We start from the raw sequence: 23,618 nt of genomic DNA on the forward strand, positions 1-23,618 counted from the left end.
TAAAAAGACCTCCATGAACAAAATTTGGAAAATTGCACATAATATCTCGGTTCGGAATGCTAGCCAAAATGACTTTATTAAAATTGAAATAACTCCATCAGTTTTCAATATTTTTTCAAGAACTTTTTGGAATCGATTAAGAATTGCATTTCAAGCTTATTTTAGGCAACAATTTTTGATGTAGGCCTCCAAGGAGATAGGGATATATTAAAGTATATTAAAGTATATTAAAGTATATTAAAGTATATCCCCGGGTCAAAATTGGGAAAAATCCTACATTTTAATATACTTTAATATGGTTGGCCCCCCCCCCCCCCCAAATTTGTAACTTTTGGTTAAAACATGATTGAATAAATATAGTTTTTAGGATAGAAAATGATTTCTTAATTAAAACATAGGCAAAATTTGATAAATTTACGCCAATTTACGTTAATCAATGAGATCTGGGGGGGGGGGGCCAACCATATTAAAGTATATTAAAGTATATCCCCGGGTCAAAATCGGAAAAAATCCTACATTTTAATATACTTTAATATACCTACAATTAGAAGATTTCTATTCTTCGTTAAGATTTACATGATGAACTATATTTTTCACTCAGATTCGCAAGATAAGCCTGTTTTAGGACTAGTACATGAATTTCCATCCAGATTGGTCAAAAATTGGCTGAGCTATGAGCTTTAAAAAATATGCCCATATTTGGGCATACGCTTTTGCCCAAATTCGATTTTGCCCAAATTCGATAAAATTTCAATATTTTTTAATGAGACTAACTCTATGTGAAAGATATAACTCAGTGTTTGTTGAATATAGTGGATACTAAGTAAAAAGACCTCCATGAACAAAATTTGGAAAATTGCACATAATATCTCGGTTCGGAATGCTAGCCAAAATGACTTTATTAAAATTGAAATAACTCCATCAGTTTTCAATATTTTTTCAAGAACTTTTTGGAATCGATTAAGAATTGCATTTCAAGCTTATTTTAGGCAACAATTTTTGATGTAGGCCTCCAAGGAGATAGGGATATATTAAAGTATATTAAAGTATATTAAAGTATATTAAAGTATATCCCCGGGTCAAAATTGGGAAAAATCCTACATTTTAATATACTTTAATATGGTTGGCCCCCCCCCAGATCTCTGAAACAGCCATGACTTTTAGCAAGACGGTTCATTTTCTTATTGTACCCTTCCTTTTTGTTCGCAAGTTTGGATTTTTTCATCATTTCAAACGCCTTCTCCCTGTAGTGCTCGTAGTCCTGCCCAAAAATCGGAAGTGGTTTGAGTCCAATCATACCAGTAATCTGCTCAGCACCCACGATTGTTTCATAGAGCTCTAAGTACGCTATGGGAAGTAAAGACACGAGATACTCACAGTTTTCCAAAATCCTGCATTTTTCAAGGGCTGCATTTATAGCACTTTTCAATTCAAATTTTCTGGCGTAATAAGGAATTTCGTTATGGAGTCTCTTTAATTTTGTCCGCATTGCATCGTCAGTAGCATGGTCGGAGGTGCAAATTGAACACACACATTCAAAATTCCACTTCATGGACAGAATCTTTTTCCTCTCCAGATATGTGAGGAAGTCATTGTCTGCAATATAATCAGCCACCACTTCCTCTCCTTTTTTGATTCTCTTAATAGCTCTAACCTCTTTATCCGCCCTTACCGTCTCCATGAAACACCATTCGGCGTTCGGTGAACAACTGTGGTTGATCCTGGCTATGGTAGCGTACAAAGCTGCATCGTTTTTAGCTTCGTCATCATCTACTGCTATACAATTTGTACCAAAGACCCGCATTGCCTTTTTCCTGCAAATATTAAGGTACATTATGGTAGGCTGATCTAATTTGCGACAAGTCGGACATACTCCCAGAAATCTCCGATATTCAGATCACATGTCGCAAAAAGTCCCAACCCTTTGCCGCTTGATTCCTTTATCTCAAAAGGATTGCAATTTAATTTGTGGTTTTTACAGTCCTTTACCTGGCAATCTCTGCAGCAATAACGCACTTTACAGCATTTACCGCATTTCTTTGCGGTTGTGGTACCGCAAGTTGCGCAGTTATTGTCTAAGTCTTTCATATCCATAACGTCCTATAAGTGAGTATAAATATGTTATAAGTTATAGTTCCATGGTGATGTCATTATCAGTACTAGCAGTGTCTGGCTTTCATTTACCCAAATACAAAAGTTACTTGATCTTCATCTATCGGCTATCGCGATTCGCGCTGCGCAGTGTTTTCAACATTGCATAAATTGATTGAGGCCTATTAATCGTACTTCATAGAGTTTCCAAAAATTGAGCAACTTCATTACAACAAGTTCGATTAAACTAAAACTTCGAGTTCGAATTCAAGAAAATAACACGAAAATAAAATAACTCGTACGTTTGCGCTAAGAGTCACCGGATTAAACTTAATCAAATGCAAAAAAGAATGACAATGGCAAAATATTATCCACAGTAGTAACAAAGACAGTCCATGACAGCGTATTTTCCAGCCAAACGGAGAAACACCCTGGTGTATGAAGGTCATGACACAGGTGTTACGGTATGTGGGTGATTTCATCAAGCATTGTAATTTGATACTCGCGAAATATAAATTTACTCGTATACAAAATTTACCTACTTGATCTATCGGCTATCGCGATTCGCGCTGCGCAGTGTTTTCAACATTGCATAAATTGATTAAGGCCCATTAATCGTACTTCCTAGAGTCCCTCCAAAAATAAAGCAACCTCAAGTTCGATTAAACTAAAATTTCGAATTCAAGAAAATGACTCAAAACAAAATAACTCTTAGTACGTATGTGCTAAGAGTCACCAGACTCTGATTAGACTGAATGAAATGTTTTAAAAACATGATAATGGAAACAGAGACAGTCCATCGCACTCACACTGTGAGTGACTCACAGCGTATTTGCCAGCCAAACGGGGAACACCTTATGACATACAGTATGCTGGGTAATGTCATTAAGCATTGTAATTTGACACTCGCGAAATGTAAAAATAATATGACTACAATAAAAATATTTTCACACGATGTCATTGATCTTTATTCTACGTATCACGTGAGCGCAAGCTTCTTGTTTTCAGAACAAAGTAATTAGTCCGTAGGGCGTAGAAGGAACATAGTGTGTGTAATCTTATTTTCTATGAGACTTACATGTATTATTATTTTAAACATTTATTTTAAACATTTTCGACTAAACTATTTGAAAACACTATTATATCAGAAATGCGTTAATTAAATCTAGTAAATTTGTAACTTTTGGTTAAAACATGATTAAATAAACATAGTTTTTTGAATAGAAAATAATTTCTTAACTAAAACATAGGCAAAATTTGATAAATTTGCGCCAGTTTGTTAATCAATTAGATCTCTGAAACAGCCATGTTGCAAGAATATTCCTTCTCTTTTCGTAACTTTCCTTTCCGTTCGCAAGTTTGAAGTTTGTCGTCATTTCTAACGCCCTCTCCCTGTACTGTTCATAGTGCTCAAAATTAGGAGGAATACCATTATACTGCTTAAAAGCCTCAATTGATTCATAGAGATCAAAGTACGCCATGGGAAGAAAGGACACGAGATACTCACAGTCTTCCAAAATCTTGCATTTTTCAAGGGCTGCATTTATAGCACTTTCAAATTCATTTCTACTGTTGTAATCAGGAATTTCGTCATGGAGTTTCTTTAATCTTCTCCGCATTGCATCGTCAGTAGCATGATCGGAGGTGCAAATTGAACACGCGCATTCAAATTTCCACTTCTTGGACAAGATCTCTTTCCTCTCCAGATATGTGGAGAAGTCATCGTTACTATTATAATCAGCCACCACTTCTTCTCCTTTTTTGATTTTCTTGATAGCTCTAACCTCTTTATCCTCCCTTGCCGTCTCAATATTGATATAACTCCATTCGGCGTTTGGCGAACAACTGTGGTTGATCCTTGCTATGGTAGCGTACAAAGCTGCATCGTTTTTAGCTTCGTCAACATCTACTGCTATACAATTTGTACCAAAGATCCGCATTGCCTTTTTCCTGCAAATGAAGATACATTAGGGGGGGGGGGGGGGGGGGGGGGGGGGTGCTCAACTTATTTCAGAGAGTGATAAACCCATTATACCACATTGTTTTATATATATGATTATATACAGAGGGGGGGGGGGGGGGTCAAAAGTCAGTTTGTTTACATACGTTGGGTCTTATACCACCGCCGTGTTTTATATTTGAGACTTGTTGCTTTGCGGATGAAGTACACTGTACCTACTCATTCAAGGATATTGAAAATTCTTGACACATATTGGGCGCAAAGCGACCCCCGGCCACAAAAGGCATCTCTCTCTCTCTCTCTCTCTCTCTCTCTCTCTCTCTCTCTCTCTCTCTCTCCCTCTCTCTCTCTCTCTCTCTCTCTCTCTCTCTCTCTCTCTCTCTCTCTCTCTCTCTCTCTCTCTCTCTCTCTCTCTCTCTCTCTCTCTCTCTCTCCCTCTCTCTCTCCCTCTCTCTCTCTCTCTCTCTCTCTCTCTCTCTCTCTCTCTCTCTCTCTCTCTCTCTCTCTCTCTCTCTCTCTCTCTCTCTCTCTCTCTCTCTCCCTCTCTCTCTCTCTCTCTCTCTCTCTCTCTCTCTCTCTCTCTCTCTCTCTCTCTCTCTCTCTCTCTTTCTCTCTCTCTCTCTCTCTCTCTCTCTCTCTCTCTCTCTCTCTCTCTCTCTCTCTCTTTCTCTCTCTCTCTCTCTCTCTATCTCTATCTATCTCTCTCTCTCTCTCTCATTGCGTACACGTGAGAGGAATACAGCTAACAGCGCGTAGCAAGAAAATTCGGTTTTTTAGATTGATTAAATCATGTGATTACGTGGTACGACACCGTAATTCCCACGATTCCCATAGTGCCAACGCAATCACCTGATCACACTTAATGAATAACATCGTTATGCTTCATATCTCGGTCATCTGAGAAGCTAATGTACCCTAATGTAATTTCATACAACTATACAATTTGGTTCTATCCGATTATTCAATTTCCAACTATTAAATAAATGCGAAAATGAACCGTAATTCGAAGAAAAGATCTTTAATTTGACGTATTCCTCAAATGAGTGGTGATAGTAAGTCATACCAGAGAGAATTATTTCAATTGGACACTCAGTGACTGGGCTATTAAGGCCAACGTATGTACACTGAATTTTGCCCCTCCCCCCTGTATATGTACTACCTAACCTGTCACAATTGCCAAACAGATCAGTTTTCAATGAAATTAAATTGAAGGAAAAGTAAATTTATTACCATTCCTCTTCGACTTCATTGGAAGATGAATCCTGAGTGAGATCAAGAACCAGATCCTTCTTTTCCCTACTCAGCGCCTCATACGCTTCCTTAAACGTCTCACTCCCAGGGAGCATAATCGAATAATTATCGGATAGGATATCATCAGAGGTATGACCAGCATCGAAGTACAAGATAGGATTCTCCCGGACAATTAGGTCTCCGATATTCAGATCACATGTCGCAAAAAGTCCCAACCCTTTGCCGCTTGATTCCTTTATCTCAAAAGGATTGCAATTTAATTTATGGTTTTTCCAGTCCTTTACCTGGCAATCCCTGCAGCAATACCGCACTTTACAGCATTTACCGCATTTCTTTGCGGTTGTGCTACCGCAAGTTGCGCAGTTGTTGTCTAAGTCTTTCATATCCATAACGTCCTATAAGTGAGTATAAATATGTGATATTTGCTAGTGCTACGTACATATTATCATATCTTGCGTGTTTAACCGTCCAAATAAATCATTTGACGCGCAAGACCAAGACAACATGTAACACATGATAACTATTTTATAATGTATAAGTTATAGTTCTATGGTCTCGTCATCATCAGTAGTGTCTGGCTTTCATTTACCCAAATACAAAAGTTACTTGATCTATTGGCTCTCGCGATTTGCGTTGCGCAGTGTTTTCAACATTGCATAAATTGATTGAGGCCCATTAATCGTACTTCATAGAGTTTCCAAAAATTGAGCAACTTCATTACAACAAGTTCGATTAAACTAAAACTTCGAGTTCGAATTCAAGAAAATAACACGAAAATAAAATAACTCGTACGTTTGCGCTAAGAGTCACCAGATTAAACTTAATCAAATGCAAAAAAGAATGACAATGGCAAAATATTATCCACAGTAGTAACAAAGACAGTCCATGACAGCGTATTTGCCAGCCAAACGGAGAAACACCCTGGTGTATGAAGGTCATGACACAGGTGTTACGGTATGTGGGTGATTTCATCAAGCATTGTAATTTGATACTCGCGAAATATAAATTTACTCGTATACAAATTTACCTACTTGATCTATCGGCTATCGCAATTCGCGCTGCGCAGTGTTTTCAACATTGCATAAATTGATTGAGGCCCATTAATCGTACTTCCTAGAGTCCCTCCAAAAATAAAGCAACCTCAAGTTCGATTAAAAGATTAAACTAAAATTTCGAATTCAAGAAAATGACTCAAAACAAAATAACTCTTAGTACGTATGTGCTAAGAGTCACCAGACTCTGATTATACTGAATGAAATGTTTTAAAAACATGATAATGGCAACAGAGACAGTCCATCGCACTCACACTGTGAGTGACTCACAGCGCATTTGCCAGCCAAACGGGGAACACCTTATGACATACAGTATGCTGGGTAATGTCATTAAGCATTGTAATTTGACACTCGCGAAATGTAAAAATAATATGACTACAATAAAAATATTTTCACACGATGTCATTAATCTTTATTCTACGTATCACGTGAGCGCAAGCTTCTTGTTTTCAGAACAAAGTAATTAGTCCGTAGGGCGTAGAAGGAACATAGTGTGTGTAATCTTATTTTCTATGAGACTTACATGTATTATTATTTTAAACATTTATTTTAAACATTTTCGACTAAACTATTTGAAAACACTATTATATCAGAAATGCGTTAATTAAATCTAGTAAATTTGTAACTTTTGGTTAAAACATGATTAAATAAACATAGTTTTTTGAATAGAAAATAATTTCTTAACTAAAACATAGGCAAAATTTGATAAATTTGCGCCAGTTTGTTAATCAATTAGATCTCTGAAACAGCCATGTTGCAAGACTATTCCTTCTCTTTTCGTAACTTTCCTTTCTGTTCGCAAGTTTGAAGTTTGTCGTCATTTCTAACGCCTTCTCCCTGTACTGTTCATACTGCTCAAAAATCGGAGGAATATCATTATACTGCTTAAAAGCCTCAATTGATTCATAGAGATCAAAGTACGCCATGGGAAGAAAGGACACGAGATACTCACAGTCTTCCAAAATCTTGCATTTTTCAAGGGCTGCATTTATAGCACTTTCAAATTCATTTCTACTGTTGTAATCAGGAATTTCGTCATGGAGTTTCTTTAATCTTCTCCGCATTGCATCGTCAGTAGCATGATCGGAGGTGCAAATTGAACACGCGCATTCAAAGTTCCACTTCTTGGACAGGATCTTTTTCCTCTCCAGATATGTGAGGAAGTCATCGTCTGCAATATAATCAGCCACCACTTCCTCTCCTTTTTTGATTTTCTTGATAGCTCTAACCTCCTTATCCTCCCTTACCGTCTCCATGAAACTCCATTCGGCGTTCGGCGAACAACTGTGGTTGATCCTAGCTATGGTAGTGTGCAAAGCTGCATCGTTTTTAGCTCCGTCATCATCTATTGCTATGCAATTTGTACCAAAGATCCGCATTGCCTTTTTCCTGCAAATGAAGATACATTAAGGGGGGGGGGGGGGGGGCTGAACTTATTTTCGACAAGCCGGACATGCTTCCAGAAATTATCCTAAAGAGTGAAGAACTCATTATTCCACATTGTTTTATATATATCAAAAGTCAGTTTGTTTACATACCATTCCTCTTCGACTTCATTGGAAGATGAATCCGGACAAAGCCCTCGAATCATGTCATTCCATCTCACTGGAACTGAGTCAGCTCCAGTGAGATCAAGAATCATATCCTTCTTTTCCCTACTTAGCGCCTCAAATGCTTTCTTAAACGTCTTAGGGTTCCCAATATTAGAACCACCCTCAAAGTACAAGATAGGATTCTCCCGGACAATTAGGTCTCCGATATTCAGATCACATGTCGCAAAAAGTCCCAATCCTTTGCCGCTCGATTCCTTTATCTCAAAAGGATTGCAATTTAGTTTATGGTTTTTCCAGTCAGTTACCTGGCAATCCCTGCAGCAATAACGCACTTTAAAGCATTTACCGCATTTCTTTGTGGCTGTGCTACCGCAAGTTGCGCAGTTGTTGTCTTCCATAACGTCTTACGAGTGAGTATTTAGGATATTTGTTATTTTAGCATACCCGGTATACTGCCGTTTTCTGACAAAAGTGCTTAAGGGGGCCGGGGGGGGGGTCTTCATCAAAATTCTCTCGAAATCGACTTTATAGTTGTTTCTGATAGAGGGGAGTGATATCTATCAGCTGCTTTTGGTCTCATGGAAAAATATTGTTCCTAGCCGAAATTATCGCTGGTAAAAGGTCAGCGCTTATATCTTTATGTGTAATTGTATTGCGCGAGCGATTTTCAATCGCGCGTTCTGAAAATCGAGTCTAAAAATCTATCTTCTCCCACATTTTTTGAGCAATCACCCTCAAACTTTCAGGATATGTTCTAAGGATCAGTTAGAAGAGAACTCTAGAGCCAGAATTTTGAGATAGGCCTTCAAAGATTTTTAATTCGATTTTGAAAATCTTGGACTTCTAAAAATCAAGGTCCAAGATTTTCAAAATCGAATTAAAAATCTTTAAAGGCCTATCTTTAAATTCTGGCTCTAGAGTTCTCTTGTAACTGATCCTAAAAACATATCCTGAAAGTTTGAGGGTGATTGCTCAAAAAATGTAGGAGAAGATAGATTTTTAGACTCGATTTTCAGAACGCGCGATTGAAAATCACTCGCGCAATACAATTACACATAAGCGCTGACCTTTTACCAGCGATAATTTCGGCTAGGAAAAATAATTTCCATGGGACTAAAAGCAGCTGATAGATATCACTCCCCTCTATCAGAAACAATTATAAAGTCGATTTCGAGAGAATTTTGATGAAGACCCCCCCCCCCCCCCCGGCCCCCTTAAGTAACACAAGGTTCATTTTGTGCAAATTGACTTTAAAGATTTCAATTCTGTAATTGCTCTGGGCTAGCTGCTGTCAAATTTAAACTGAACCCTGACAGGTTGAGGTAGGCACAACTTTGGTTGTGATTGATGTTTTTTTGATGCAGTAAAATTATCGATTAGGGAATACTTAAATAAAAACTTTATCAGTTTATCGTTATCGACAAATAAAAATCCATACAATTTATATTACGGAGCTAGATCGTAGATAGATAGTAGTATAGATGATAACAAGAAACTATAACATAACTGATTTTAAATTTCCGGATGTATAGGTTTGAGGAAGCCTATGAGCTAGGTAAGCAGATAACTTAGTGTTTACCATGTTATAAAGTTATAAGGCACAACACTCATACTCGAAAAATAAAATCGTACAAGAAAAATGTATGGTCAGGAACAGGTTGTAATAATACGGAATATTTAAACTGTCCCTTTGATCACGAATCAATACGAACAAAAAGGTAGATTGATTACAGCGTGAATATGAGGTATATAAGATGAGCTATAGAAATGAATAGATATGTTTCGCTCTATAAGGCAGCTGACCCAGGCCGAGTCTATCGAGCACAAAATAAAAGGATGAAACATTTTTCCTGTAAGCTTGTAGTAAAAAATAAAAATATACTAGCTTGTTGAGTTGTTAAGTATTACATGCGATGAGCTATTCTTACTTTACATCACAAGATCCAATCATGTCCTAACATTCCCTACTCAAAGCCAATATCCCATTCACTGTAATTGATAAGCTAAGAAGGTACACGAATCGTGTGTGAACAATGTTGCGTTATCCAGCTATTATCGTGCGAAGTACCTACAGCTTTACACGTCACGAGGCACACTGTTCCTACTCAAGTATTGCATCCTACAAATCTTCTCTCAAGATACTATTTATTCAGCAATACTATCGAGAATATATCTATTTATATTAAAACTTGACGAAAAAATCCATAATTTCTGATTCGGAGACGAAAACCAATCGACAATTTGCTTCATTTTAAGTCAGGCAAGCTAAAACTCTGCAGTCTCAACTGATTAGAGAATAAAAATTTTAAAGCAAATTTTGAAGCAAATTTTGAAAGGTTCTGCATTGGCAAATCGGCAATTTTGACGGCGAAGCTAGCGTTTCTGAAGTTTATGACCATCACCAATCGATCCGTCATGAAAATTTAGATTTGTAAGTACCGATTATATAGCTTCAGTTGACAGAATCAACATTTAATTAAAAGTATTTATACTTTTATAAAAGTATATGGCACTTAAGCACTTTTGTGAGAAAACGAGCTCGTTTTCACAAAAGTGCCTAAGTGCAATGAATTGTTTTTTTTTCAGGCCAAAAGACCCACGATCACCAAATTGCCGTCACTAGGCCAGTTTGGGACGTAGAAAACAATGCCACCATTTTGATTCCATGGCAGCGTCCTTGCCAGCCAAACAGGGAAACACTTGGGTCTCTGTGGATGATGTTATCAAGCATTGTAATTTGATTCTCGCGAAATGTAAAAATGATATGATTACAATATGTAAATTGTAAGTATTTTTACACGATATTATTTATCTATGTACATTCTACGTGAACGCAAGCTTCATGTTTTCAGAATAAATTAGAGTATCGACTGTAGAAGGAACATAATGTGTGTAATCTTATTTTCTATGAGGCTTAAATGTGAGTGCTAGTCACATATCGTTTGGGGTTTTAAAGTTCGACACGCACGTCCCTTAGCCCTTGATACGAGAAACATCCCATTAGTAAAGGTTCCAGTTCCTTATGAGTTCCTCTAAACTATATCGAGCAGACAAGTCTTAAAGATAATGTTTACTTCTTAAGTACTTCTTAATGAGCAGCTATGAAGTACTGAGTTGTCATGGGTACTGTGTAGCCCATTTATACATCACACCACTATCGCCACCACCCGGTTAAGTAAAATCCTGCATGCTAGGAGTAAACTACTGCTACTGTCGGAACTAAGTCCGATAACACCCTCCATATATCCCTGTCCCACATCAGGGTTCGCAGTTCCTCTTTAGAGTTTGTCCCAACTTCCTTCAGTAACATCGACAAATAGTTTTTTTCTTGGTCGGCCTTGCTGTGCACTACCATGCGTAGGTTTCCATAAGACTAAATCACTGGCAAGTAGCTCAGGATGTCTAGGATTAAATACATCAAATCAATTATTATTTTAAAATTAACCAATTCTGTTAAACATTATTGAACAGCTATATTTAAATGGCTCGTAACATTGTCTTAACCTCCAACTGTGTAGCATGGTACAATGTCTGAGTGAAGTTTACCCAGCGATAGAGAGGTGCCCCCAGGACAGCGTTTTACTAGCTACCTCCGGAGGTGTTGTGGTATGTGCGGTATCTAAAGAATGTGCTGAGCAGGCCCTCGGATTCCTGCCTTCCGGCATTTCCGCGCTGGGTAAGACTGAGATTCTTCATGTGTATTTTGACATGATTTTGTTAACATATTCAGAGGATGAAACGACCCTTAATTACTTAATAGTCGATCCAATGAATCCAGCTACAAAATTGTCTTACGACTTATATTCAATTCAAGAAGCAATTTTATTTGTATCAATTTTAGAGAAATTAAAATAATAATTTTAAGATTTGTCTGCTATCAATCTCTACAGGATCTATTCAAGATATCGGTGATGATATCGAATATGTAAAGGATGATATCCCACTGATACGAATTGTAGGTTCAGTCGATATCTTGGTCAATAAAAGAGATGGAGTGTATCACCCTGCTTCAATTGAGAAAGCTAGGTAACGTTACTTCTTTTCTGGTTATTTCTGGCACTGATTATCGCTGTAATCATATTCATAGTTGAACGAGACTCGAGAGGTTTCTATCCTTGGGTTGATATGATTGGATACTTAAAATTTAAGTTTATTATTCAATTTCAACTGTTAATGATATTTTGGTTCTGAGTATAACCAGATTATTAAATATAACAAGTTACATAATTTCCATAAAAGTTCACTAAAACATGACAAAAGACAGGTTCTACAAGATGCTGTTCTGTTGAGCAACAACACTGTCCTAACTGCTGATAAAGCTGTACCTCCAGCGCAGTCTAACTATCAGCTCGCACTTGACATCTCATCTCAGGTATAGTTTAATTAATAATATTATGAAATCAAACCCGATCGATATTTTATTATAATCCGAACCTTACATTTGGAGATATTCTTGTTCTTATTGCTATCTTCCAATTTCACCTCTTCCATCCTTAACCTGTCTTAACAAGCAAGTTTTCTGTTATCAGGAGGGAAGAGCCCCTGTGATTCTGTCAGATAGCGACTGTTACAAGACAAGTGTTGATATCGATGTTATCATGATACCAGACAGTGATATTAGCGCTAGAGAATGTATTCTCCAACAATTCGATAAACTTATCCTAGGTGAATCTATATTCTATCAATTTTAAGTTATAAATGCTCAATACCTTCTTATATTTTTGCTAACATCTGTGAACGAGCACAGCTATGATGTATTGAGTATTAAAACTAAAACATTCCTTCTGTGATGACCAATAATCCCCTTTCAGATGTCAAAAGGAATGCTCTGCATTTCCAACCACCGGGTTTTGGGGCCCCCCTCACATTCCTTGATTCCCACAGTAAAGATGCAACTTCTGAATTACACCGGGTATTTAACATGCCTGCTGTCAGCCATTTTCATCCAGCTCAAGCTATAAGGTATCGATTTTGGTGTTCTTTAAGTTAATACTTGATGCAAAGCTATCGCTTTTTACGGTATCTTTTTTTCTGAATCAGATATATTCTATTTCAGTTTCAATATTTTCTTCTCATCCATCATTTTATTACTTTAACGATGCTTGCTCTACTTTCATCCGCGATTCTTATATCTTGCAAACCGACTTGTAGTTGTACAGTAAGCTACACACAGTACTTCATCAATTAACCTAAATAAACAGACCACTTTAAATACACCTGACACTGAGTTTACACCAGAGTGGAGAAGTGTGACGGAGAAGGGAGACTGATAACACCGCACAAGAATGTGTCTGGAGTCAAGTCACGTGATGTTCTCACAGTTTCTGGGGACTACGCTTATCATCATTATATGCAGGTTTGTATCTTTATTTTGTAGGCATCCTGATCCCTATTCATAACTAGATAGCATTTCATCTTTACTTAGGTCATGTGCCAGTTAAAATAGTGATGATATTAGAAGTCACAATGATAATATATTTTCATAATTCGTGTTGCAAAATTTTATAATTCAATATGACGTACAGAATGTAGTTCTGAATAAATTCCCATAGAAATTGCTGGGGTATTTTTGTATTTGTGTACAGATTCTATTCAGCGGCTTTACTTGAATTTTCTCTCGTATAACTTACAATTATACAGGGGCCCAGAATACACAGTTATACGTGAAGGTCACAGCTTTTCTTTTAGATATTAACTGTAATCTATCAGTACAGTTTATTCTGGACCTCCCTTTACATGTAGTTAATTACATATAATAATAATAATAATATGTAATTATATAATATATAATAAAAGATCATTAGCCTACTCCAACCACCAGATCCCTAACACGTGCTGATAACAAGAGAGATAACAGTTTCCTCTTGTTATCTAACAGATGCAGGTCCAGAGGAAGGAGCGTCTCCCAGGAGTTGCCACGAGGAGGCTGATCTTCTGGTTACACCCGCTCTCAGCTCTGTCTTATTAGTCTCTTTATCTATTATCTCATGATCAAGACACAAATTAAGCAAGAAGTAACAAATTAAGCAAGAAGTACCATGCCTGCTCTTGATTATTGCTGCTTGTTGGTTATTTAAGAGACAAAATGAGACATGAAGCTGAATGAATAGCAAGTGTGTCCTGTAGCCCGCTCTCAAGTACCAACATGACCCAAACCACCCACCTGGTACCCACAGTTGGAATATCTAGTTCATGTCCTGTAATAGGGCCCACTGGACCACGTAAATCTCAGCTACTCTAGATTCTAGAACCAGTACCTCCCCTCCCCACCTCCCTCAACCCGGCTGCAGAGAGCGGGCCACAAACTCCCGAACCCACTGAGCCCGTCCTCCCTAGCCGCAGAGCTTTCTCTGATCTGGCATTCAACTTGGTAGCAACCAGGGAACTAGCCACCACCACCACCGAAACAGGGTGAAGTCTCCTCGACCCTGGTCCCGCGCTAGCGAACATCGAACAAAATTCAAACTTAAATAGTTATGTTTGTATCGGCTAGCAGGTGCCGAGGTGAGAAGACCGGAAGACCCTAGCAGAGCTTCACCCACACACATAACAACAACCTGGTCGCTCCACTGAACAGGTACGAAGTGGTACTTTTCACTCCAGCGGTACGTTTCACTACAATGGTTACTTATCACTCCAGTGCACGGTTCAGTGTTTGAAGATCAGGGGACACAGCCGCGCGGTCAGTCCCCCCTGACCTCCTGCTCCAAGGTGTCAACTCAGTGTGCTGGGTGAAACTGACTGCTAGTCACCTAGTCCGGCAACAGCAATGTCCAGCCCCCTGACAATTGATAATTTGTACAACGATTACACCATGTCGAAGGGGGATGCCAGGGAAAGATATAGCGGCCTGGTCCGATGGAAGGCAGGCTCAGCAAGTATTAAAAACTGTAAGACAAGATAGGCAGATGAAAGATTCTGATTCTCTTGTTGCCGGACAAAGACTGTGCCGTGGTCCAGTGTTTTATACATACGACGCCTCTTCCTTCGACCACCCTCACGCCGCCTCTGCCTCATCCACCGTCATCACGCTGCTTCGTCAGGGTGGCACCAGCTCACATCGTGTCTTACTCTGAGCAAAGAATAATTGTTCTCGTTGCCAGGCAACCAATAATAGCACTCACGCTTAATCACGTGACTCAAAATTTGTGATCTCATTCGCCTGGCTAGCATATTCTCACCACGCAGTAAGTAGATTTAGCCGGATTTAGCCTGCCAATGAGGACTAGTACTCCACCACACGTGACCCTGTGTGACCAATAACAGCTCATTGTTGCACCACGTGTCCAGGTAATGTTATCACAAGTGATACGTGATGACAATACTCACATTACCACTGATGTGCTCATTAACCAATGTCGTGGTCCCTGGCTCCAGGTTAGCCAATGAGCTGGGGTAGGTTTTTTACCTGTGCACACTGTAGGAAATATCAGGTAGATGGTGGGGAGTGGGGTGGTGCTGGTATCTTAATCACTTGCATTATCTAATCTAGCGTACATTATCTAATCTAGCGTACATTATCTCGAAGACAAAGTCTTTATCAAGTTTGAATATTAACATGCTTTGAAAAATTTTAAACTCTTATCGCTGACTCAGTTACTCAGCAGGGCAGTATCAAAGAAGTCATTGTCTAGGTAAGGTGCGGATGATATTGATAAGACGGGCTTGAATTGCGTATTTGAGATTAGGAACCGACCGGATATCCGGCTGAATCCGGATCCGGCCGGATATCCGGCTTCAATATCCGGTTCCGGCTCCGGCTCCGGTTTCAAAAATTTTGCCGTATTTTTTGCCGGATATTTCATTTTTAAAATGTATTTCTAAAATCTTGAAATGCATATTTTTCGTCACATTTTAACTCGAATCCCTAAAATCAAAACTTTTTTCACTATACTTTGAAAAGCCAAAAAAATATTTTCGGCTAATAATGAACAGGGTAGCATGAAACGTGGAGAAAAGTGGTTTTCAGAAAAAAATTTTGACTTCAAAAATTTTCGGTTTGAGCACTGAGTGATTCTCGATACGTACCTCCTGTATCGAGAGATCCCGCTTCCGAGCTTGTGTTGCAAAGGGAAGGCTTACAACAGATTGTCGTGAAGCATATACTGCCGTTCCCTGAGAAAAGGCATTAAGTCCATTTTTACGAAATTTTGAGATATTGGTACCAAAATTTTCAGGAGAAGATTCTCTACAACTTAAGCTATGAATCAAGTTATGAAAATACTGTTTTAGCTGTCACGAAAGGCAGCTTAAGTCACAAAAAACTTGAATATTTAGCTCGTTATCCCAAAACATTCCCTGAGAAAAGGCATTAAGTACGTTTGTAGAGCCTTCTCTGTGGGAACTTTTTCTGTTTCCTGAGATTCCCTGAGAAAAGGCATTAAGTCCACTTTATTTGCAGTTTTTGTAGTTTTTGGCCTATAACTTCCGCAGCTTTAGTTATATCGAAAAGATTTTATGTGGTCGTTATCAGCTCAGCAAGCAAAAAGTTTTGGTACCAATATTTAAAAATTTAAATAAATATTATTTTCAACATTTTTGAACCCGAACACAAGGGTCCCCCCTTGTGTGAATTATTGAAACATTTTTTGAAAAATTTGGTGCTTTAAATATTGTTCAAATTTTTTTAACCCAAATTAATGCGTCTGACTAAATGCGATGCTGTAAAAATTATTTCAATATATTCGAGGAAAAATGGACTTACTGCCTTTCTAGAGAGGAATCGGTTAAATTCGATCCTGATTAAAGGCAGTAAGTCCGCAATTCCCTCAGAAAAGGCATTAAGTCCAATTCGGATGGGAAAATAGTTTAGTTATTCTGGAGAAAAATGGTTTTTATAGATCAGTGTTGGTGAATTTATGCTTTTAAGCATGTTTAGAACATATGTAATAAAGCTTATTGAATGGGAAAAGCGAGCGACCGATTTCATTCTCGGTATCAATTTGCATTTGCGGACGGTTATTCAAATTAATATCATTTAATTTTGTTTGGGAAAGAAAGACATATATATTACTTCATCTTGTTACATTTTTACACGGTAAGTTAAGAAAACCATCTCGTTATTTAAAAGTAGCCGTGTTCCTCCAAACCTACGACTTTAAGGAACTAAAAGTAGCTGTATTTCGCCGTTAACCTACACCTTATACTGTATACTTCATGATTGGGTCGTAATTCAAAAGCTAATTTGACAAGAACTAGAAGTGGGGCTCATTGGGTCACTTAACGCCACTTGCGTCACACTCACAGTGAAGGTATGTGTTTTCTGATCTAGGAACATGTACCTTGCTCGGATATTAGATTATGAAAATATGTGGAATTCTAATAATATCGATCCAGGATTGTTCCGCAGAAGCAATATTAAGAGGTGCAAGGATCTCAAAGGAACTTTTAATAGAATTCAACAATCAAAAGGTCGTACTCGTATGTGATTTGCCTTGAGTCACAGCAAAGGTATGTGTTTATTGCCTTTACAATTAGGTTACCTGTCTGCAGGAGTAGGACTATATCAGTATATCTGTATAATATATAGTCCTAGTCCTACAGACTGGTTATCTAATTGTCCAGCCTTATTATCTGGTATTGAGAGCTCCCGCTTCCGAGCTCGTGTTGCAAAGGGGAGGCCTGCCTTCCGAGATTGCGTTACCAGGGGAAGCCTCGAGTCCCCTCGAGACTACGTACTGCTTGTAGATCGTTGATTTGATATATTACCCTTGGCGGCTTGGCTATAATGTCTACTGCTAAACAGAAAACATCATCGGTCTGGTCATACTACTCAGAGGAATGCGGAACCCCGTATGCACGTTGCAACAAGTGCTCAGTCAACTTGCAGCTTGCTGCTTACCTATCAGAATTTCAATTATGACTTTCATTTGGTTGAAAATTGTACGAAAATTAGCTAGAAATTATTCGAAAATTTAGGTGGGGCACGAGAACTGTTAGTTAGACTGTAAACACTATCTTATTGTGTGATTCCACATGATAATGACAAATATCTAAAAATAAGGATATAAATTTAAATTTTGCGGCATGTTCCGGCTGCCTTATATTTTACCCTCCAAACACCGGTTTTGGTCCGGCAGAATCCGGCTAACCGGATAGTAAATTGATATCCGGCAAGATCCGGTCCGGCAGCCAAAAGCCCATTCCGGTCAGTTCCTATTTGAGATGTTGGCACAAGATAACTTTTCTTGCAAAATAGTATGCATGAAAGTAAAAACTGGCCCGATTAGAAAATCATTGACACACCCTATTTTGGTTTTACTGTACCAGGAAGTGTGACGGTAATATATGTAGTTTAGTTAAAAACTTTTAACTAAAATAACAAGTCTGTCAGTTTGATAAATATGAAAACCCTTAGCTTTAGTTATCTGCTAGAGTTGCATACCAGATACCGGAGGTATAGGGCCTGTCGTGATAATATCTTATCGCTTAGGTTCCACCAGGATCTGGTAGTCCTCATAATTCTGCGGTCTCCATGTATCGTCATCTCGCACAACTCCTTAAGAATCTTAAGAGTTTGGCATGTGAAAATTTACAGCCTTCCAGACATTGATTGGGTTAACGAGGTGTCACCCCAAGTGGAAGTATTTCCCTCTACAAACTGTTGCCATATTTTACCAGGTTTACTACAGAAATCTTGTCCTTAATTCGATTTAACCCGGTATCTAGGTATGTGACTGAAAATTAAGGAGCTGCAATATTCTGGATAAAAAAAATTTCATCATGTCACTGTCGAGTATCGAACGATTGTCTAGTTTTGAGACGAATTTAGCGAACTGAGGATTAGAAAACGTAGTGCCGATAAAGTAGAACAAATTATACGAAAAACTTTTAATATTCAAAAAATAAACTACGTAGCTAGTTTCGCGTGACCCAAAGATTACAATTAATGTAATCATTGATTCAAGGTTCTTCCACCGTCAACATTGATTATTTGGCCAGTTAAGTACTGATTACTAATCACAAAGTCCACTGCATTCCCAATATCCTCCGCGCTCCCAGTTGCTTTAAGCGCAGTCTTGGCCACAACATCCCGTTTGTACTCCTCACCATGTTTCCCCTGGATCCAGGATATTGCTCCAGGACTGACCCCATTAACCCGTACTCCACTCCGTCCCAGCTCCAGAGCTGCAGACTGTGTCAAGGCTATCAGTGCAGCCTTGGATACCGAGTAAGCGGTGTGATGTAGGAGAGGCCTGGTACCGTGAATATCACAGATGTTGACAACACAGCCTTTGTTGGGTGCAAGGTGCTTTGTTGCTGACTGGATGAGGAAGAAGGGGGAACTAAGGTTTGTCATCAAGATCTTGCTCCAAACCTGAGAGGAATAAATGGTTCGGTATTTACCAATCATAAAAGGGCATTTGAATTTATTCAATGATCAAAAATTCAGGGTTTTGGGCATGTATTATTACATCCTGTTGGTTTACAACAAGCAAAAATAGTAGCAAATCTAGACTTTTCAAAACCAATTTTCTTGCTTTTTCGCCTATATATAATTATTTCTCTGCACGACCAACTTAACTAAATAAGCCTTAAATATAGTGTTAGTAGCAGAAAAGTTATACCTCTTGATCGGTTGCAGAGAAGTGTGTCTGGTAGGAAAACAGAGCATTATTCACCAGCACATCTAATCTACCCCACGTTGAACAACAAGATCGACAACTTTTAGTGAGGTCTCCCCGGTGAAACAGAAAATCACCGGAACAGCGAAAGACTTGTCCACTCGTGGCATCATTCAAGAGTGCCGCGAGGTCATCAGCCTCTTCCTTTCCGTTACATAGTGGATGGCAATATTATAACCGTTACGGTGGAGTCATGTGGCGAGTGATCTACCATCTTGCTAGACTAACGGAATCTTGGATTTCCGTGTTTTATAGACTGGCTGTGTCAGTCTGGATTTCCGTGTTTTATAGACTGGCTGTGTCATGACTCACACGGCTTGCTGTGTGCACGGCTTGCTGTGTGATGCTCAGTGATCACACCGCTCTCTGAATGAATCGTGCGATATTTGGTATCATACCTTTAATTTTGAATTCGCAACAAAAGCCGGTAGAATTCTACACTTATGTTGTTTCGGTATTAAGACCTTCGCTTTGCAAATTTAGTATTAATTTACATAATTGTTCACCGTTGACAAAGTCTTTAGCATACCAACTTATAATGATTTGTACTTTTAGGTTGTAATTTTGGTTTCATTTCATTTCAATTTGTCCCATTTGGTTTTTTAACAACCAATTGTTATATTCTCCTAAGTAAAAGCACGATGTTAATCATAACCACCTACTTCAGATGGCAGATATTTTGGAAGTTAACAGTCTCCAAGTAAGGACACAAGTGGGATTCAGCCCCCACGAGCTGAACAAGCTCCAGGAGATCAATATCACATTCAAACTGTACACAGACACTTCAACAGCTGGGCAAACTGATGATATTCAACATGGTATCAACATCAAACCTGTCTGTAAAGAAATCATCAGCCACGTACAAGGAAAGAAATACGCGCTAATAGAGGCTATCGCTGAAGATGTCGCCTGTATCTGCTTACACAGTGGAGAAAACCTAAGGGTAGATGTGAAGATTGAGAAACCGAACGCTATCCGTTTCTCCAAGTTTTCAGCGGTCACCATCAGTCGGGTGCTATCAGATCTACCCTCATATGACGTCATCATCTCCATCGGTTCAAACATTGAGCCTGCAATAAATGTTCCGGTAGCATTACGACAAATCTGTCAACGTGTTGGTCCTATTTCTAATATTTCAAAGTGCTACCAAACGCCAGCCATCGATTCTTCATGTTCCGAAGACAAGAAAGGGGGCAGTTTCTATAATGTTGCTGTAGAGGTTTCAACTCATTTCAACCAAGTAAAGCTGAAAGATGAGCTTTTGAGGATAGAAGATGATATGGGACGTGTTCGAGATTTGAATGACAAGTTCGCGCCACGCTGTATAGATCTGGACATATTGTTCCAGGCGAGTAGCACTCCTGCTAGTGGAGCTCAGACTTGGCTAGACGTGAAGGATATTAAACGGTTTCCTCACGTCACAGTTCCAATATCTGATATCAAACCACACTTCAAAAGTGATGCCACGGCTGGAGCGTCCATTCTTTTGCTGGCTCAGCAGCTTACTAAGTTACGTGTTCCTTAGGATTACTTCCCGCAAATTGAGCTTGAAATTCCTGAAGGGGAATTCGGAAAGGCAACTGATGCTTGTGTAAATGAACCTGGTGTAAAACTTAATGGTTGTATCCAACAGAAGGCATGCAGCAATGATGAAAATACCGCCGATAATAAAAAAGAAAATATTAAGACACCCAAAAACAATCTGAGCGCCTCCTCCTACAAAACAACAAATGAGCTGTCATCATGTGACACCATCAGCAAACAATCCAGTAACAAAGTAGCTCTCGTTACGGGGGGTGCCAGCAAGATTGGAGCTCACCTCAGCCACAGACTCCACCGTAACGGATATAATATTGCCATCCACTACTGTAACGGAAAGGAAGTGGCTGATGACCTGACGGCACTCTTGAATGATGCTCGAGAGGACTCTGCTATCGCTGTTCAGGCTGATTTCTCTGCTTCACCCGGGGAGACCTCACTAAAAGTTGTCGAACAAGTTGTTCAACAGTGGGGTAGATTAGATGTGCTGGTGAATAATTCCTCTGTTTTCCACCAGACACCCATCACTGCAACCGATCAAGAGGTATAACTATTCTGCTACTTACACAATATTAAAGGCTTATTTAGTTAATTGGTCGTGCAAGAGAACTAATTATATATAGGCGAAAAAGCAAGAAAATTGGATTTGCCCAAAAGTCTAGATTTGCTACTATTTTTGCTTGTTGTAAACCAACGGGATGTAATAATACATGCCCAAAACCCTGAATTTTTGATCATTGAATAAATTCAAATGCCCTTTTATGATTGGTAAATACCGAACCATTTATTCCTCTCAGGTTTGGAGCAAGATCTTGATGACAAACCTTAGTTCCCCCTTCTTCCTCATCCAGTCAGCAACAAAGCACCTTGCACCCAACAAAGGCTGTGTTGTCAACATCTGTGACATTCACGGTACCAGGCCTCTCCTACATCACACCGCTTACTCGGTATCCAAGGCTGCACTGATAGCCCTGACACAGTCTGCAGCTCTGGAGCTGGGACGGAGTGGAGTCCGGGTTAATGGGGTCAGTCCTGGAGCTATATCCTGGATCCAGGGGAAACATGGTGAGGAGTACAAACGGGATGTTGTGAGCAAGACTGCGCTTAAAGCAACTGGGAGCGCGGAGGATATTGGGAATGCAGTGGACTTTGTGATTAATAATCAGTACTTAACTGGCCAAATAATCAATGTTGACGGTGGAAGGACCTTGAATCAATGATTACATTAATTGTAATCTTTGGGTCACGCGAAACTAGAGAAATGATTTTAAAATTCGTTACTTTGACTTGCATCGCACTAAAGTGACAGATTGAATTTGATATTTTATTGTTTTTTTACTGTGACAATCAAAATATCAATTGGTCTGATTATGTATGTAAGCAGTTTAGTTGCTATTTTATTTTTTGAATATTACAAGTTTTTCTTATAATTTGTTCTACTTTATCTGCACTACGTCGGATGAGATCCAATTGCCTCGTAATATTGCTTCTGCGGAACACTCCTGGCTTCTCAATACTCCGTCCCCAGAAAAATTTGTGAAACGAAAAGTCTAACTGATAGTGCTGATTACTGATTAGTGCACCGGTCCTGCTAGGTTCAAGCTGGAACTGTAACTTTCCTCCTTGAACTCATAGTTACCTCCTGACGTGACCTCTTCGGTTATGTGATTGATGTAATTAATCGAAGCTTTTTTACAATTTGTAAACCGTGAATGAATGGGAAAAGCGAGCGACCGATTTCATTCTTGGTATCATTTTGCATTTGCAGACGGTCAATCAAATTGATATCATTTCCTTTTGTTTGGGAAAGAGAGACCCTGACAGCGGTCCACTCTATACCCATGATTATGGGTTTTGGTCAAATACCCAATCGATTTCTCAGGACAAACAAATAAAATCAAATGTCGTATCGCGATTTATTTGATTTCATTTTAAATTGTTGGCATAGAGTTTACTGTTTTATTAGAAATTTCTTTGAAAGAATCAACAGAAGTTGAAATTGCAGTACGTTGTTTTTTATAAAGTAGAGAGCAGTTAGAATTTGTGTTACCTGGACAATTAGATTACCAGTCTGCAGGACTGGTAATACTTATATACAGATATACTGATATATTCCTACTCCTGCACTCCTGCAGACTTTGAAACTTTGAAAGAATCAACAGCAGTTGAAATTGCAGTACGTTGTTTTTTATAAAGTAGAGAGCAGTTGGAATTTGTGATACCTGGACAATTAGATTACCAGTCTGTAGGACTGCAGTACTACTTATATACAGATATACTGATATATTCCTACTCCTGCACTCCTGCAGACTGGTGGCTTTTAATTGAATTTCACGATCAAAAGGTCGGATGAGATCCAATTGCCTCGTAATATTGCTTCTGCGGAACACTCCTGGCTTCTCAATACTCCTTCCCCGGAAAATTACAAAGATCAAACTAATTATATGACGCAGTATAAGTTATATAAACTGGTGCTGGAAGGTGAGCAATACGGCTAATGAAAAACTTATAGTTATATAGTCTTGTAAAAGATGGAAATGGATCGAAG

At 38.8% G+C, this 23,618-nt stretch overlaps 3 protein-coding genes across 3 annotated transcripts; 2 read left to right on the plus strand and 1 right to left on the minus strand.

Annotated features, from left to right (window-relative positions):
• Positions 1-1,114: 1,114 nt before the first annotated feature.
• Positions 1,115-5,693, minus strand: LOC134814706 (N-lysine methyltransferase SMYD2-like). Its single transcript, XM_063822887.1, has 2 exons — positions 5,282-5,693; positions 1,115-1,814 (listed from the first exon to the last, which is right to left on the minus strand). Exons 1-2 carry the CDS (start codon positions 5,689-5,691, stop codon positions 1,115-1,117), a joined length of 1,110 nt encoding a protein of 369 aa, XP_063678957.1. The 5' UTR covers positions 5,692-5,693.
• Positions 5,694-11,426: 5,733 nt separating this feature from the next.
• On the plus strand, positions 11,427-14,322 carry LOC134814707 (uncharacterized). Its single transcript, XM_063822889.1, has 7 exons — positions 11,427-11,583; positions 11,798-11,933; positions 12,147-12,279; positions 12,437-12,572; positions 12,719-12,869; positions 13,146-13,263; positions 14,149-14,322. Exons 1-7 carry the CDS (start codon positions 11,427-11,429, stop codon positions 14,320-14,322), a joined length of 1,005 nt encoding a protein of 334 aa, XP_063678959.1.
• A 5,876-nt stretch (positions 14,323-20,198) lies between these two features.
• LOC134814708 (folic acid synthesis protein FOL1-like) lies at positions 20,199-21,191 on the plus strand. Its single transcript, XM_063822890.1, has one exon. It carries the CDS (start codon positions 20,199-20,201, stop codon positions 21,054-21,056), a length of 858 nt encoding a protein of 285 aa, XP_063678960.1. The 3' UTR covers positions 21,057-21,191.
• Positions 21,192-23,618: the final 2,427 nt, after the last annotated feature.

Source organism: Bolinopsis microptera, chromosome 5, assembly GCF_026151205.1.
Source record: "Bolinopsis microptera isolate Bmic1 chromosome 5, MBARI_Bmic_1.0, whole genome shotgun sequence".
Lineage (NCBI taxonomy): Eukaryota > Metazoa > Ctenophora > Tentaculata > Lobata > Bolinopsidae > Bolinopsis > Bolinopsis microptera.